Raw genomic sequence first — 18399 nt, 5'->3', positions numbered from 1 at the left:
ACATAAAAAAAAACGTGTACAATCCACAGTATTTGATATTGAAACATTTTGTATTCACATGCCGTCCTTTCTACTTTGAAGTCTTTTGATGCTGTTTACTCGAGCCCCTCACATCTTAACACTGAAGATTCTTCTTCACACATTGTTATGTATATCAACATCAACATCAACGTCAGCTGGGATGAGGAAAAGGCATTCCTGTACATTTATTGACTGAGTAAGACGCTATTTTTCAAGCTGGACCCTGAACCTTGCATATGTGCTATCCTTTAAGTGCATAAATTATGACACTACATTGCAGGACTCAATGAATATATTCTAACCTTGGAAAGACTGTTTTGGGTGTTAATCATGTTATTAATGGAACAGAATGCAAAGTAGGTTGAGATTAGACTCTCTTGTCCCCCCTCTGTGATTTTAAAGCGATGATATCTCACATGTCTTATGATGTTTGTAATTGCTTTTTTACATCAGTGTGTCCCTGAATGTCACTGAAGCTGCGAGGGTGTCCGACTGAAATTTTATGGACTTATTTTGGCCTTTCAAGGTTATTTGTTGCTTTCATGCCTCTATTTAATATGTGTTTGACCTATTCCAGATGACCACCTTCAATTCAATTTCTAAAGTTACACATTTTGAGCTCATTTATATATAATTGTTTTCAACATAGACGTTTTTTATATTGATTTAGTTATATTTTGTGCTTTGCATCATTTGATCGCTCGGTTCCATTCATTGACTGCTGAATCAATGAAGAGGAAGCAATTTGTTCCATTAAATGATGTAATAAAACAGCATTCAGTCTCCTCTTATAGACATCAGCGGTGAACAAATGAAAAAGGCAATTTATTCCCCGGTATCTGAGATTAAGCCGTAATTGCCATGACAACAATCATTTTCACATAGTGAGGAGCAATAATAGAAAGATTTCAGCCATGCGAGGTGAGACTGTCATATTTTCAACTCAGCAATTACAAACAAACACTCAATTTGTAAAACGTTTGTGATAGAGAGTATTTATGTTATCGCTCATCATTAAACAGAAAAAAACACACATTTCAAAAGCATTAAAGAAATAATGCTTAAAAACACAAAATAAATGCTCTTTTCAGTTAATCAAATAGCAGCAATAACAAAAACAAGGCAATATGAATAACAATGAAATGTGAACAACTGTGATAAATAGAACAACTGGGAAATAAAGCAAGTGAATGATTATAAAAGACAAGTCCTTAAAATGTGTTTACAATTAGAATCAGAATTGATTGTTACAGATATAATTGTAGTCCCAGGTGCCTAGTCACCTCATCATGCAGCTTTGTTGTTGGTGTTGCCTTGTAACAATGTGACAAGCCAATCACAACCCAAAACAAAGTGCTGTTTGTGCTGTTATTTTTTAGTTCTTAAGAGTACAAACTCAACAAACTTGAACTAGAACATGACTGCAATAAGCTGCCAAGGAAGCAGTGATTACCATATTGATACTTTTGCCAAAATCATGATCTTTGCCTAACCTGAAAAAATGTCTTCGTTTTAGATAAAACACTGATAGAAACAAAAAAATTAGCCCTAGGAGCATTTTTTTTATTTTGATGGAACGCTGGAAAAGGTCTTTGCCCAGCGCGATGCCAACACTTTTCTGCCAGAAAAAGACGCCATGTGGATACAGGGCCTAAAGAAACATAGAGGCGAAAAAAGACAGTCAAAGAAAGTGTAGTATCACCTTGGAGGAGCCCAGTCGTGTTTGGTGCAGTCCAACAGAGTTCCCACGTAGGTTCTCTTCCTCCACGTCACATTCACGACCAGCACACCTGTCAATCAAACGGGACAAAGACCGAAGTTAAGTAATGGATCTACTGGGAGCACAACAGCCTTCGGTATAGAGTGATGAGAGATTTTTTAGGACGACACGGAAGTCCTTTGACCAAAAAAGATCTGTGTCAAATGCATTGATGATACTTACACAGTGTGTTCAGAAGGATAACCTCAACATGTTAACACCAATAGTTTAAGCTTCAATGCAATCGCCAGAATTAAACAGCTAATGTAAGGCACAAGAAACATAAGAGTCGCAGACTTCATTTCACAACCGCTAAGCTGAAGGCGGCTAATGGTTGGCTTGATGATGTTTAGTGGTCTCACTTAGCTACTTGTAAACAACCGCTGTTTATAAGACACACATTAGCTACAGACATTCACCATTGGGGTGTTTACTGATGTTTTTCTGTTGTAGAACAAAGAGTAACAATCTCGTAAGCTTCTGTTAACCACACACCTTATTTCAGTCCTCGAAACATATTAAAACAAAATTAAAATCAAGACAGGTGAACCCAGAAGTGCTTAAATATTGTGTCAGTTCCGGGCAAAAAGCATAATAGGGCCCCTTTAAAATAAGGGATCTCTTATCGATCGGAATACAAAACCAAAAATGTGACTTTTACTGAATCAAACAGTGATACAGGTTTTCAAAGGTTGATTGGTTTGCAGAAACAAAAGACAACATATCAAACCCTGTCTGAATCTCTGAAAGGAAGTGTTTACCTTTTGTTCACCTTTTCAGACAATCTGAGGCAACCTTTCTTTGTTGCACGTATAACCCTCCAAAGCTCTGCAAAAATACACTTTGTTCTCTCTCAAATCGATTGAGGAATCTATTGAAACACTGATAAAAGACAAATATTAACAGTGTGGAAATAAAAAGCGGGAAGGAGTGAGTTCACGGTTCGAAAAAGGCTCAAGTTGTCCTCCAAACTGTTTGTCGCAGGCTCGGTGATATGACTCAAACTGATATCGGACAGCTATCTCAGAGGAAAGAAATACAGTTGTCTGTTCCTGTCATGTTTTTGATTGAAAGGTAAATCGAGTCTTTGAGGTTTAAACTCTAACCTGAGGTTTGACATTTCACACATTTGAAATAAACGTCACTCTCTATCTCTCTTTTTCTTTCACACTCTCAGACTGACATTTGAAAACTATCAACCCCAGTTTTGTGATGCGCCAGCAGCAACGCAGAGCAAATCAAATCCTGGATGCAATACAGATTTAAAACTAGGTTTGACTGCCATACACAACTTGTCATTCTTTAATTAGACCCGATGGCCGCCGCCATCACCAAACACTCTCCCAGTGTGGGTCGCTCAGTTTAACAAATAGTGGACGGTGAAAAACGTTAGCTTCGAGGCGAGTTAACTGGATGGTAAAACACTCTCGTTTCCCAGTTTTAGGACTGCTCCACTCTATTATGACGAAGCATGTTTTGCCCAAGTAACATGAATCTGTAAGATTATTATTTTGTGCAGGTGTTTAATAGATTGAGTTTTTTTTTTTATCCTTGTTATTTAATTTATTGCTGTCACCTAGACAGACAGACAGACAGACAGACAGACAGACAGACAGACAGACAGACAGAGAGACAGACAGACAGACAGACAGAGAGACAGACAGACAGACAGACAGACAGAGAGACAGAGAGACAGACAGACAGACAGAGAGACAGACAGACAGACAGACAGACAGACAGACAGACAGACAGACAGACAGACAGACAGACAGACAGAGAGACAGACAGACAGACAGAGAGACAGACAGACAGACAGACAGACAGACAGACAGACAGACAGACAGACAGACAGACAGGCAGACAGACAGACAGACAGACAGAGTTAATAACCTTCCGATTAGCACTCGCAGACTCTGGTCTGGAAAGGGGGGGGGGTGTCTGAAGCTGAAGTGGTGGTCTCGTTTTTTTTTTGTTCCTTTCTGTCTTTCCAATTATTATTCTGCTTAATTAACATGCAACCGGCATCTTCCCCTCGTATCCCTCCACCGTCACGAGGAGGGGGCTCTCGAGTTATGCCTCCGCCTCCTGAACATTAGTCCCTATAGAGGCAGGGATGATGCCAAGGGATGAAAAACACAAGAACAAAGAAAAAACAAAAACACACCTCATGTCTCTCTTTGTCTTTGTCACCCTCTCTTTGACTCTGACAGAGAAATGATCCTTCGTCATCCGTTTATTTCTGTCTCCATCTTTACATTCCTCACCATCCCTCCTCCTCCCCCCTGGTGGTTTAAAAATATAGACAGAAACCTTGGTTGCCATTCTGTCCACCTCCTCTCTCACTATCTCTCTGTCTCCTCAGTATCCATCCCTCCATCCTGTCAGACTGAGAATCAATTTTCTCATATTTATCTCTCCTTTATCCTCTTCTGTCCCTCCATCTTCGTCCTTGTTCCTCAGACTCTCCTTGTATACTAAATAAGACGCTGCATATCAGTCTTTGGTAGTATATCACAGTATATCTCTTGATTTTCTAATGGCAATTTATAATTATAACGCCAGATTTCTTTCTTATTTCACTGATGTTTGTTTACTCTCACAAAACTGGAAACACAACGCTTTTGATGTTTTCTGTTTGCATTGATCTCCTCCACAGAGAGTGTGCTTCAGTCCTGCTGTTTTGTTTGTCTGTTTCTCAGGAGGAATTCTCAAATTGTGCTAATGCTCTCAAATCTGCCACTAGGATAAAACAGCATAGAAGTAGAATTCTAAAGTAACAAAGAAATTGATTTGCAGGTAATGACGGCAGCAGCCTATTACTTAATCCCTCAGCTAAATATACTTCTCTATACATATATTTAAAGGGACCCTATGCTAATTTTCAGGTTCATATTAGTATTTAGTGCAGGGGTGGGGAACCTTTTTCCTCTCAAGGGCCATTTCAATTTTTTCAACATCAAATTATTGACCTCTGCTTAAAAATACTAAAATCACAGCCCATTAATTTCGCCTTTCTTTCATGCTGTGCAAATAAAAAGCAACCTCTTAATCCAGATATCTTACCATGACTCACGTATGCATGCACGTGCACGGTTGTGGCATGACCACCAAAACAGAAAGATATGGACACAAGATGTGTGCAAATGTATTTAGTTTCCTATCCATGTGGACATGATTTAAGCTGTATGATCAGTATGTCAGATGAACAGATCGCCACTGGGCTTTCAACTAAGACACAGCCACACAAAAACTGCGGCATGTGTACGGCTCCTTATGGGTACTGCCATTTTTGGAAGTGGTGGAGCAACGTTCTGGTGCTCTCCGGCAGAACTACACCCCTGTCAGACGAGACATATACCACGTGATGACACGTTAGGCTCGTGTTGTGTTCAAGGACCCTGACCTTGGCCAGGAAAAACAGGCACTCGCTTGCTTAATTTTTTTGTGGTCTAGATTTCTTTAATTTTTTTCTTTTTTGCGTGTGTTTATAAATTACCTCGAGGGCCATACCAAATGGTCTCGCGTGCCGTATATGGTTGGAATCCAGTTTTGGATAGTCTGCCGTGGTTTCATTCCATTTCAAAGAGGTGTTTGACGCTCGGCGTAACCTTGGCGCACTGCCACTCCAACATCCAATCACAGAGCTTGAGGACTAATCACGGGGTTTGTCAAGCAAAGCGGATGTTGTAGTCCCAAACAATAGATGAGGATTATGGGTAGTGTAGTGTCTTCGGCCATCCTAAACTCCGAAAAAACTATTTGTTTCTCCGAATCGAAGGTTAAAAACACAAAAGCATTGTACACCATTTAAACCAATCAATGTTGTGTAATTAACAAGGATAAACTGATGTTTTTTAGTGGATGAGTACTGCAGATATCACTGTAAAATCATTTGACAGTGAAGGGAATACTTCCGGTTTTATTATGAAAACTTCGAGACCGGAAATACTGTTTTCACCCCGTGAGGGTTGACGCTAACTTTACATGGACGCTGCCGTCAATAGAAATAAATAGGGGAAAGACGTAGTATACACGTTCTCCTGGCGAGACCTCAAATCATCTTCATAGTATCTATCAAACTATAGATCCTACACATCCACTGGACCTGGATTCTAAAAGTACAATATACACTTCTCACTAGAAATCAAATCAAAAAGCATTTTAATGGCCAAACTATTCTAGAATTTAGGATTTTCCAGAGAGGGTTATTTGTGAATATACGACCCTCCGGAGCGTTTGCAGTCAACGGGAGCATCAACCCATATGCTGCAAATTGTTGTTTCTTACACGACCACTAGAGGTGCTACACTTTAAAACGTGACTACAGGTCGTAATAAGCTGCTGAACAATCGACCTATTTGGTCATTTTTTGGAGGAGGACAGGCTGCTACCTAACCCACCCACCCACCCACCTAACCTACCTACCCACCCACCTACTTACCTACCCACCCACCCACCTAACCCACCTACCTACCCACCTACCTACCTACCAGTGACGTGCGGTGAGGTTCATGGCTGGTGAGGCACTGACTCACTGAGTCAGATTTACAAATATTATATTTTGACCTTAATCGAAATATTCGGTTATTTTCAAAAGCTTTTTTAGTCTGATGCTTCGATTCATTTTAAACAGACCGTTCAACAAAAGGATACCCAAAATCTAAATATTGGATTGTTCTTTCTTAGTAAGATCCCATTTTCATTAGAAATGTGGTCTTACCTTGACTTGAAGATGAAGTCCATGCTATCCTTCTGGACAACAATCTCTATTACTTTTTTGTAAAAGTCCTCCTTATCTTCCCGTAGTTTCAAAAGTCTAGTTTGTTGTTACGTCTACCGTCTCTGCGTAGAATAACAGTAGCAACAAGAACCTGTGGGCTCACGTGCGCCCCCTTCAGTGCGGCAGAGGTTATGGCTGCCTCCCCTGGTGCAAATTTGCTGATTTTGACTATAAAAAGCGATTAGAATCATACATAAATGACACTTACACAAGATCAGTGGAGACATTTTATTATTATTACTATTTCGTTTTTCTTTAGTTGTTTTTCCGTTACATTGGAGTATGACAGGTGAGGCTCTGCCTCCCCTGCCTCCACTGACTGCACGTCGCTGCTACCTACCTACCTAGCTACCCATCCATCCATCGAGGGTGAGGTCTTTTAATGTCTTATTTAGTGACCAACAGTGTAAAACCTAGAGATACGTAGTTTTCTTCGTTATAAAACAGAAAGCCTGTAAATCCTCAGGTTGGAGAGAGAATATTTAGCACGCTTTTTGGATGATCCACTTATTGCTTAGCAGTTCATTATTTCAATTTATTTTTTCTGTTTTATGCAGCCTTGGAGGATGTTTGTGCTCTGGATGCTTGAAGCTTCAATTCATTCATTTATAAGCATCTGCATTTCTTGTTTTTGTATTTTATGGTTGTCAAGGTCTGCAAGGGACATTTTATTTTATTTTATTTCAGTGTTTACACTTTACGGATTGAAGTCGTATCCACCGTCTGTTTTTTAAAGGGACCCGGAGAGACGGAGTCTGCAGCAGAGATGTATTATTCACTGTCTATCTTTCCTTTTCACCTCTCTCCATCATTCTGGTCTGTTTACGAGCATATTCCCCTATGCTATGTTTGTTTGTATTGCTTCTCCTTTTTTTTTTTTTTGCCTGGGCGGATGGAGTAGCTCATGGTAATTAATACTAGGCTGGGATACAAACGCCTCCCCGCCAAACTCAACGCTCCACTTCAGAGGCCCTGCGGCTGGCAGTGCGAGATGGGCACAGAGAGATGGGATTATTCATTAGCAGCCTGCAGTCAGGTATTACACCTCCGCTGAGAGGCCGCCGTGCTGAGCGCCGTCCTCGTTAACGGCCTATCAAAGTGCAATTGCGTCAAAAGTGGCGGGTGAATCATCAGGCCGTCTTATCCCCCGCCCGGTACTCCCATGGTATCATTTTGTAGTGTTGGATGAGTTTTTGGCTCTTCTTGTGATGGACTTTTGGAAAGCTCAACGCCAAAATATTTCCTCATGAGGAAGTCGACACATGTTTAAAAATACATCGTTCACACTTTGGTAATTTTGGAAAGTGTCTTGAAGGAAAAAGATAATAACTATCCATCTGTAATTGTGGCATATGTTTTTCAAACCCACACTCTTTCTAACACCCAATTTCATTTGGCAGAAACTGGTGAATTCATCTTTTTAGGGGGTAAACTTTGTTAAGATATCCAGCTTTTTGGATCCAAATTCCTCTAACAAAGTGGTTATATTAAGAAGAATAGAATAAGTAGTGCTGTGTGGTTGAGGCAAACCGTTTTTCAATTAAAAATACAGCAGAGCAGCATTTTGGGATCTGATATTAGTATAGGTATGTCAGTTTACAAGCATAAAACAAACATGGCACAGTTTTTCTTAGACAAAAGAAGGTATCAATAGCCTAATATACGGAATGTATGGTAAGGTGATTTAAGTGGAACTACACTTTTTTCTTTAAACTGAAGCAACCTGTTTTAAACTCTCCTCACTGATTATACAGTAAAAAGATTATTTTTAAACCCAACTTTTGAGAAAACGTAAATGAATGTTTCTTTCCATCAACTACTGTTAGGCAATTTCTAGGAGTTGTTCGAGGTAAGCAGTATTTGGCGCCATTTGTTCAGCTGGATTTTTTTTTTAGAAGAATAAAGCATAATGGACATACAGTAATTGAAGGAGCGCCAGTTGGCCCTCTTTACATCTTCTTATATCTTCTTATTCTTTATATATCAGCTAAATATGATTCCATTGCACCTCTCCCTCAGCAAAGCGTTAAACTTTTTTGCAAAATGTAAAGATTTATGGCTTTTCCACTCACTTTTTGTGTATTCCAATGCACACACAAAGACAGGAATGGTAACGGACCTACTGACTCACCTCTTGATATGAAAGGACAAAAAGCATCACTCTACTAAACCTGATGAGCATTCAAATCCATCTGTAACAAAATCTCCAATGATAACTCTTCTGACACACCATTTCTAAATCTTCACCAGAAACTTGGAAACTCTTGTACCGTTCAAAGCATTTCACTTTAGATTGAATGTCCATCCATTTTACTGAACCTGCTTTGCTCCTTACCTTTACTGTAATTCCATACATGTGGACTTGTGAAACAGGACAGCATTGCACCCTGATGCTTTGACGTATTTCAGGGTTTTTTCGAGACACTCATTGCTAGTGTGGTGTAAGTTAGTGCTGGGTGGTATACCGTTTGATACCGAAAACCGTGAACTTTATACCATGCATGATATGAATTCTTCATACACCACAATACCGTAGAGAAAGTGGCGAAGGGCGCTGAGGGCATGCTGGGGTACAGTGCAAGCGTAGTAGCAGTATCATAACATGTAAAGCTGAATGTAAAGATGGACACTGAAGAAAATTAGATTGGAGATGGAAATAGATTTGACACACAAGAAGAACTTGTGCCGAGGACATCGTTTGGACGTTTATTGGATTTTAGAAATCTGACATGGACCAAACAAACATTTATTGCAAATGTTGTCGAACTAAAATGATTTACATTTTTGCTGTTGTTTCATGCATTCTGATTCCTTCACCACATAAGACTCATGGCCAAACCGTTTTAAATGTTAATACATTTCTAATCACTGAAAAATAAATAAATACCGTGATATACCCTGATATACCCTGATACCGTTATAATTGACCATGATATGAGGTTTTTTTCATACCGCCGAGCCCTAGTGTAAGTTGTATACCACCTCTTCCATTCATTCTGACAGACATGTCATTATGTTTACTACAAGAGGACGATCAACCAAGCAACTGGTGCAACCTGCAAAGATCAGAGCAGAATCATCAAATGTAAATCAAACCCAACCAGGACCAGGAGGATTGTCTCATCTGACGCCAGAAACCATTTTAATAGATGCTAGTCATCATTATCCCCATAAACACCAACGTGTGACAACCACTTGACCGTTTTTCCATATGTATGTCACATTCTGACCACCGAACCAACTCCATCCTATGATTAAGACTTTGCAGCTACATCAATGAAGAACTGAGTTTTGCTGTTATTCTTCTGGGAAGATGGTTCCGTTTGGGAAATACAAAGCAGTTCTTTGAACACGAAAATAGATCCTAACGAGGTAGAAGTGTTGACTGAGTCCAGACAGACTGTTTCTCTGGAGCTGTCACAATTTTGGATGCCGTCCTTGTACAGCCTTAAAAATGAAAAGTCCCCAATTACAGTCTTCCTTGTATAATATATCCGGCAAACAACACATCACTTTTTAATAAGGTGGACTAAAACTAAATGCTAAACTGATGCAATAAAAAAACGTAAGCAACCATTTAAAGCACTTTATCGCAAAAGCAAGCATTCACACACTTGTGGCCGTACCGTACCAGTTGCCACACAATAATGAAGCCAATAAAGATTGACATGCACTCACATTGGGACTTATCTGGGGTTCAGTATCTGGTCCAAGGACACTTTGATATGTAGCATGCAGGGGCCAGCCGCCCCACAATAGTGCAGTGAAAGGTAAGTCTGAGCTTTTTGTTTAGGCTGCAGTCAACATGTTGATGAATCCTTGGAAAGATACTTAACCCTGAGTTGCTCCCGATGGCCACCAACACTGTGTGAATGTGTGTGAATGTTAGCTTGAATGGGGTGTGAATCGATTGAATGATGACTTATAAATGTATAGCGCTTTATCCAGTCTTACAGTAGACTGGATAAAGCGCTATATAAATACAGTCCATTTACCATTTCACACATTGAGGTAAATAAAAGTCAAACTCTGTTGCATTTCCACCATCTTGCCTTACACTAAGCCTCAAGAAATGTATTTCTCTAACTCATATTTGACACATTAGCCTATCCAAGCCATCACCAGCACAGACTAGAATCATTCAAACATTCATGTTCACTTACTCTCTTTTTTAAGATCTTTGATTTTCTTTGTATCTTCTTATCTCAAAGGTGAAATGTCTGGAATTATATCAGCATGCCAAATGCATACAACTGTAGGGTTACAAAAATGTTGCTTTCTGGGATGTTAAATTGCTTTACATTTTGGAAAGTGTTCACAGCTATAAAAAGTGTATGAAAGCATGCAAAATCTGGAAATATCCTTTTCCTCCTTGACCCCTTACAAAAATAAAGTTCAAAATTGATCAGTTTAGTTAAAAAATATATTTTTCTACCTTGTGGAATTTATTTATATTTTAGAGTCTATTATATTAATCTCAGAAGTGGATATGTCATAGTTTCTGATAACACTAAATAATATACCGTTTTATTTTTATGTTGGTGAAGCAGCCCTTTTTCATGTTACTATAGTGTCACTAGAGATACAGATATCCCAATTATATTTCAGAAATACTCCTTACCCTCATCAGTCTCGTGCCAGACGATGCCCTCCAGGTTGACACTGGTCCCGGGCAGGCAGGGCCCCAGACAGTCTGAGTCCCCCTCCACTGCTCCTGAGACGCCTCCATCATGCGTGTTGGTGCCTATAGACCTCGTCCTCACCGCCAGCTGCTTGGGGTTAGAGGTGGGCAGGGCCGGAGGGGAGAAGGAAGGGGCTGAGGGTAGAGAGGAACCAGGGGCCACGGGGTGGCCTGGAGCAGGGGGAGCTGGAACCATAAACATGGGGTCCACCTGGATGGAAAAAGAGTTTGGTTCAGTTAAACTTTATTTTTGTATAAATTCAATTCAACTTTTAAGTTTTCCAAACACTGTGCTTGAAATATAAATAAAATGTATACAACAAAGACAATATATAAAAAATAATCATATTATTACAATTCACTTGTTAGTGATATATTATAATGCGTGATATATTATAATGACAAACGTCTGAGTGGGTGTACTTATATGTATGAACAATTCTTTAGAAAACGGAAATAACCGAATCCACGAGCCGGACTTTGACTGAACTCCGACTTTCTTTCAAAGACTTCTTCATTCATGGGGCTTTGACTTTAATGAGGACATGATGTTTTCATGGGAACTTTTGCACTAATGATACATAGACTATAGTCTTGCACAGGGACTGCAATGTTGTAGGAAAATAACAAGGAATTCAAAAAACAATATCAAGGAAGACATGTATGAAGTAGAAGATAAGATAATAAAAAGGAAGAAAGGATTATATGAATGAAAAAAGCTAATAATGTAGATAAAAAAACAAGATAATAACAACGGAGAAGTTATTATTAAGTGATTTGCATTGCTACTCTCTTGTCACAACAATGATAAAAGAGTAGCAATACAAATAAATGAATAAAAAACAAAGATACATATATATATCTACGGTAATAACAACCAAGATAAAATAATAACAATGACGATAAGATATTAACCACAAAGGCAAGATAATGACAACTAAGATAAGATAGTCACAATGAAGAATAAATAGTAATAATTATAATAATACCTAGGGCTCCCCCCAATTAGTCGACTAAATGCTAGTCGGCGAAAAAAGTCTTTGTCGACACATTTTTCATTAGTCTATTAGTCGCTTTGACCCGTCAGCTGGAAAACCCCTCAGACTTCATTCAGAGCTGCGCCTGGTCATTTTCATTATTTTATTGGGCAGGAAATCCAAAGTGTTGATCTTTTTTACCGTGTAAAGGACGAGCCCCACAAGGTGACATGCAAACTCCACATGCAACAAGTCGCCTCCATATCCAAGCCATCGGATCGCAGCTTCCCGAAGGCCGGCATCAGAACAAAACACAGAGCCTAATTATCCCCGACAACATGTGTTCCTTTCTCATAATCTGCGTAAAAGGCACAGCTCTTAGCGCGCTGGTGCTGCACTTCTCAGAGGCTGCTGAGTTAAACGTCCTGATGCCTCCTGATACCGCAGTGAGGTTTTCCTTCAATAAAACAGCTGTGGGCAGCAGATACTTTGAGAGTCACTGACTTGAATTCATAGATCAAGGCAGACTGGTTTACAGAAACCCCTGTTTTGCCAATTCAGTGCTTAAACAAATAGCTCTACACTCCTGGTAGAAATGTCCATAAAATGAAGTCTGAGTTCGAAATATATCGCAAATAATTAGTACTGTCATTTATTTTATTTTATTTATTTATTTATTTGACAGGGACAGTGCACATTGATTGACATTTCTGTAAATGCGCCAGAGTTAGCCAACAGGCTATTTTTCATCTGTAGTCCCCGGACAGATGTTGAAAGTCATCCTAAAAAATAAAATTCACTTCAAATGACAGGTAAATACAATCAGTAAAACAACATTCAACATAGATGCTTATATTATGATAAAAGCACATATAAAAACATAAAAACATAAAAACAAAACTAGAATACATATATTATATATATATATTTCCACATAAACATAAAAGTCTGCAATGAAATGGTGTCTCCTGTGTGTGCTCCACTTCCTACTTTGCACACCGGTAAGTAAGTTGTGCGAACGAGAACGTTTCTTGTTACCGCGAGAAACTAACCCCGATTTTTGTTCATGACCCTTCAGGGGCTCCGTATAGTAGCCTAGCTTTGTATCAACATAATAGTCCTATAATATATAGTCATTCTGACCTCAGAAAAGGATAAATGGTATTATCAGTAGTGACGGTATTTTTGCCGACGCGCTTATTTGACGTTGTTTCCGTTTCCTGTGTAGTATTTATAGGGTTGCTATATTCAGATGAGAATTATAAAAACTAGAACTAAATGCTCCGTGTGTATCCTCTCTGCTTGTTCCGACACACATTAAGAATCTTAGAACGTAAAAAATAAAATAACAACAAAGATGAGACAATAAAAATAGAGATAAGAACTTGTGTGAATCCAACAAACATCTGATCATTCTAATGCTGGATCCCACTATATAATTGAAGGACATATTAGAAGAGGAGACATTTTCTCCAAATGTCATACCATTCATTATTCTATCCACAGTCTGCAGTTACCATCTTCCTTATATTGAGTGGCAGCTAATCATCTTTAAACTCTACAGAGATTGAGAAAATCTTATTTTCCCACACCCTCTATTTTAATTCATCTCCATCTCTGTATAATGACTGGTGGAGCCTGTAAGAGGCGAAGATTCACCCTCATCGGGAGGAATGTTTCCTATCAATAAATACATACAGAAGCTGCACAGTATAATTAGCTGCCACTTCCTCACAGACAGCCATGGCGGAAATCAGCAACAGTATAATAAGGCAACACTACTGGAGCTCATCCAGTGTATAACACAATAATGAATGACACATGGAATAAGATTTGTATGCATTGTGGGTCTTCTTTTGGCATCAGCATTTCTGAAATTAGGATTAGCAATATGCAATATGCATTTTATTTGAATATTGTTGTCCTTTGGGTCAGTTAATCAATAAACTCATTGCAACGGTTTGGAGAGGAGCCTACTTCCAAAAACTTCAATGTAAGCAGAAGTATTTTTTATACACAATCACAAGGATTTCCAGTGTTTACTTTCCATTCGACTAAGAATCAAGTTTCTAGATAATTCTTGTTACATTGTCAGTTTTCAGAAGTTAATCATTACTCATCACATACAGTATAGCAATTGCAGAAATCATGGAGTTACCGTATAAAAATTAGGGTACTCAACATTAATGCGGTAATGCTCACGATTAATCTAGAAACCTTTATGTGAACGCAAAATGAATTACTCTACCAAGTTTGGCCCTAAGTTGCTCCTGTTATACCCGTGCAGATGTTTACCATGAATCACATTGCAGTAAAAAAGCAAAGAAAGCAGAGGAATCGGCAAAAGTGACGTGTATTGCACTGATTAGAGACTGTTAGCAACTATCCCGGTTTAACGGCACAACTGCACCCGTTTGCTATAGGTGTGGTGATGACTGAGGAAAGGCATTCTGCCAAACCGTACGGTAGCAAGTTTGTTGAGTGTGAGATAGCGGACAAAGTCAACACTGTAGGAACAGATAGTGCAGAAGGAAAGCGGAAGGGATAATATGCCCTATAAAGCGCACATTGTACAGAGAGGATTCACAACGGCTCGTCGTGACAGTGGAACCTTTTTGCTTTTAAACATATGACTTTACATAAAAGCAATTTTATAAAAGGTCTTTACAAAGCCGAGCGACACTGGTGGAAAAATTGATGATGAAGTTTCAACTTTGTAATGGCCAAAAGGGTTTCATGTGAGGATATGTAGCGGCCTATAGCCTAAACATGGGTAGTACCGTGTTGGTGGTCACTTCAGAAGGAAGCTTCAGAGGTTTCTTTAACTGAAACTGTCCACAGATAAACATGGCAGGAATCAAAGACATTTTTAAAAAGTCTGCCCAAGCAATACTTTTATTTAAATACTTGATGTACATTAAGATGTTTATTCTTTTGTACTTTTCTTAAGTGAAACACAATTGGAGAGTTGTTATGGCCAGTTTGTTTCAAACTGTTTATGCATCCATTAGATATGGAGCAAAATGAATGTGTTGACAAATTGACAATTCAGTTTTATTTGTATGACTTACTTAAAAGGAGGCAAGGCTGGATAGCGTTACATCAGATCCAAAATAAAGTTTGTGAAGTCATCAAAGTGATAGTACAAAAACATACTGCAGCTAAGGGACCTGTAAAGTAAGAATGTACCAAGTGTATGCCGAGATACTAAATATGTGACATCCCATTACCCTAAGTACCATAAGTGCCCATCAAGTTCAAGACTAATTGTGACCTGTCTTCCCGGAAGCAATAGAGAACTATGTTTGGGACATAGTTAACCTACTATTGAGGTGTTCAGGGGACACACTCTATTTTGCTCCCATAATGCTACATTGTGATCATTAATTTGGGTTAAATTATACAAACATAAAGCTAGCTAATTCCAGCAGTTAGGTGAGCGTAGGTTCCAAAGAGTCTTCTTATGGTGCATTCAAGCTCTCTATTCAGTAAAAATTACTTTTGGGCAAATTTGTATAATATATAAATATATTTTCCTCAATAGTATTGATATAACATTTCCTTTTTTGCAAGAAACTTGAATAAATAAAGTTGTTGGAAGATGTTTTCACATAGATACAGAGGGAATGATTACCTTTCTCAGCAAAATCAGTATGCAAATTGTGATAAAGGAGTGTATGTTGAAGTATATGTGATATATTATTTTGTTTTAGTTTATTAACTGTGGTATCGAATTGGTATTGAGAATGTTGTACTCCCAATGGTATTGTTATTGAGTACTACATGTCTGGTACTGTGACATCCCTACTGTGTAGTGTAATATTTCTCCTCTGCTCTGAGTCATCAGCGGTTCATAAAACCAAGAATACTGTTTTTCAGTTTTCAAAGTGTTTGAGTGATCTTAACAAGTGGCATCTCCATGGTAACACGTAATGAAATACTAAGTCATTGGTGCCTTTAAGAGCCTCACTCTTATCTCCTCCACGTATTATGGTCCCAATTACAACAGCTCTGGGAAATAATTCTGCTGAGAGAGCAGCAGCAATCAGCGATGAAGGATCTTTCTCGCCATTATGACTCAATAAAGATTACAGATTTGACAGATATATCTCTGCACAATATTCTTGAGTGATATTACAGTTGAAAAGAAAAGCCAGGCCAAGTCTGAAAATATAAAGAAAAGACCGTTGTCAAGCCCAACACAGTGTTATCCTGTGGTGGTAGGGTTTCCTAGAAAAGAGATTTGCTTCTATTGTATTATTGTGAAACCAATGACAAAAAGGTTGCTCTCAGATCTGAGGGGAAAATATTTCCTTTCGTGCTTCATGGGAGACAAAGACAAATCATCAGCAGTGCTCTGTGCTTTTTTTAACATCCCTCTGATATTTGTTTTGACTGCACTTAAACTGCAGTGGTAACGACCAAGGTTACAGTGCATCAGCACATCATATAAAGGGGACCTATCATGCAAAATGCACTTTTGTACGTCTTTTATACATGAATATGTGTCCCCGGTGTTCCAGGGAACTCACCAAGTGTCAGAAAACACAACCCTCTCTATTTTCCTCCATACCCAAATCTCTAAAAAAGGGGCTGCAACGGATCTGATAAAAACTGATCCAGATTTGAACCTTGTCCTGACGTCAGGACAGTGGCGCTACGGCTATTGGGACAACTCTCCACCTATCAGGAGGAGACAGCCACGGCCATTGCCGTTCGAAAGCGCTGGAGACGCTGTAGTACATATGCCAGGCCAGTAGATGGTGCTGTTCTCACTGAATCTGCCCTTGCAGAGCAGAGCTAAAAAAAAGTGCAAATTGAGCGAAATGAGGCATGGCTAAAATGCATGATCTGTTTGGTATTTTGAAAAGAAAAAAGTATAAATATGCCTTATATAGGTATGGTCCTACACTATATTATTCAAATATAGCATGATAGGTCCACTTTAAATAAAAGACTCAGATCAGGACAATAAATGTTGATGCTTGTAAAAAATGTAGTGTGTTTGCATGGCTAAATATATAGAGGGAGGTCACTAATACGTCAGGGTTCAGGGATTAGTTCATGCCCCCAGATAGTTTACCAGATGTTGAAGCAAATCTTTTGTAGTGACCAAAATGGGGCCCAAAAATACTTTATCCCATTGACTTACATTGGGAATATATCAGCATATATTATATATATATAACAGCCCATATTTAAATCATTATAGCCTTAAAGTTGTAAAATGCACAATAAGCTGAATGCAGAGTTATTATCCCTTTCCATTCATCTGACCTTGCCAACACTGGACGTCACACTGCTGTGAGATGGATTGAAGGCGGGGCTAAGGAAAACGCCAGTGTGCATGCTTTCTGAGCCCCATAAATGTGGACAATTGCTGGATGATCGATAGAGGATGCAAATATTTTTGTTCTTTCAAGTCAGACAATTTTGGCTTGAAATGCAACCGGGCAACTTTCATAGGAATGAATGGGACGCCGCCTCCAACGTATCCAGTTGTCTTTGTACAAACAGTTTCTGCGCTCCAGGTATTATCAGGACAATATTTTCAGCTGCACCACATCTATGATAAATCCCTGATAAACAATGCACATTTATCATGCAAAAAAGAGATAAAACAAAAGACAGATGATCCTCTGTGCTTCCTGAAACTGTCTGCTAACTCCCACGCAGCTGCTTACAAAGACCACCCAGGACCTCTTCTGACAAATCACAAAGCAAATTAACTATAAAAGCAAAATTCAACATCCCCAGTGCTTGCTGTTCTGCCATTAACGCCTTTCCTCCCTCAGACACCCAGAATATCCACGCTCCAATCACAATCCACACAGCAGCTATAGTCGCAGACAAATAACAATAAAAGTACAAGCCTGCTCTCTTGTGTGTTAAACGCTTCAAACAAATAATCTTTCCTCACACTGTTTCTTAATTAAAAAATCCTTCATTACACAGGAAAGTAAAAAAATAAACTGAATTGCCGGCAGCTCTAGCATAAAGTCACAGGCGTGTGAATGTTATGGGAGATGTGTGACCATTTTAACTTGCTGATGTTTAAAAAGCTTGAGGGAAACATGTCACAGTTTAAAACGAATTACTGCTTAACCTCTTTCTTGCAGTAACTTAGATGAGAGGATCAAAACCATTCTCCTGTTTGTACAGAAAATATAAAGTTAGAGCT

The 18399-nt window shown here is 38.9% G+C and overlaps 1 protein-coding gene across 1 annotated transcript in view; it reads right to left on the bottom strand.

Annotated features, from left to right (window-relative positions):
* Positions 1-18399, bottom strand: part of znf608 (zinc finger protein 608) — a 60055-nt gene that overhangs the window by 15620 nt on the left and 26036 nt on the right. Inside the window, exons 2-3 of the mRNA XM_034117641.1 lie at positions 11182-11452; positions 1724-1811 (exon numbers count right to left, since the gene is read on the bottom strand). Of these exons, the coding sequence (XP_033973532.1) occupies positions 1724-1811; positions 11182-11452 (359 nt within the window). The remainder of the gene's footprint in view (positions 1-1723; positions 1812-11181; positions 11453-18399) is intronic.

Source organism: Trematomus bernacchii, unplaced genomic scaffold (assembly GCF_902827165.1).
Source record: "Trematomus bernacchii unplaced genomic scaffold, fTreBer1.1, whole genome shotgun sequence".
In the NCBI taxonomy this organism is placed as follows: Eukaryota; Metazoa; Chordata; class Actinopteri; order Perciformes; family Nototheniidae; genus Trematomus; species Trematomus bernacchii.
The sequence above is the reverse complement of the archived record's forward strand: the minus strand, read 5'-3'. Positions and strand labels throughout refer to the sequence as shown.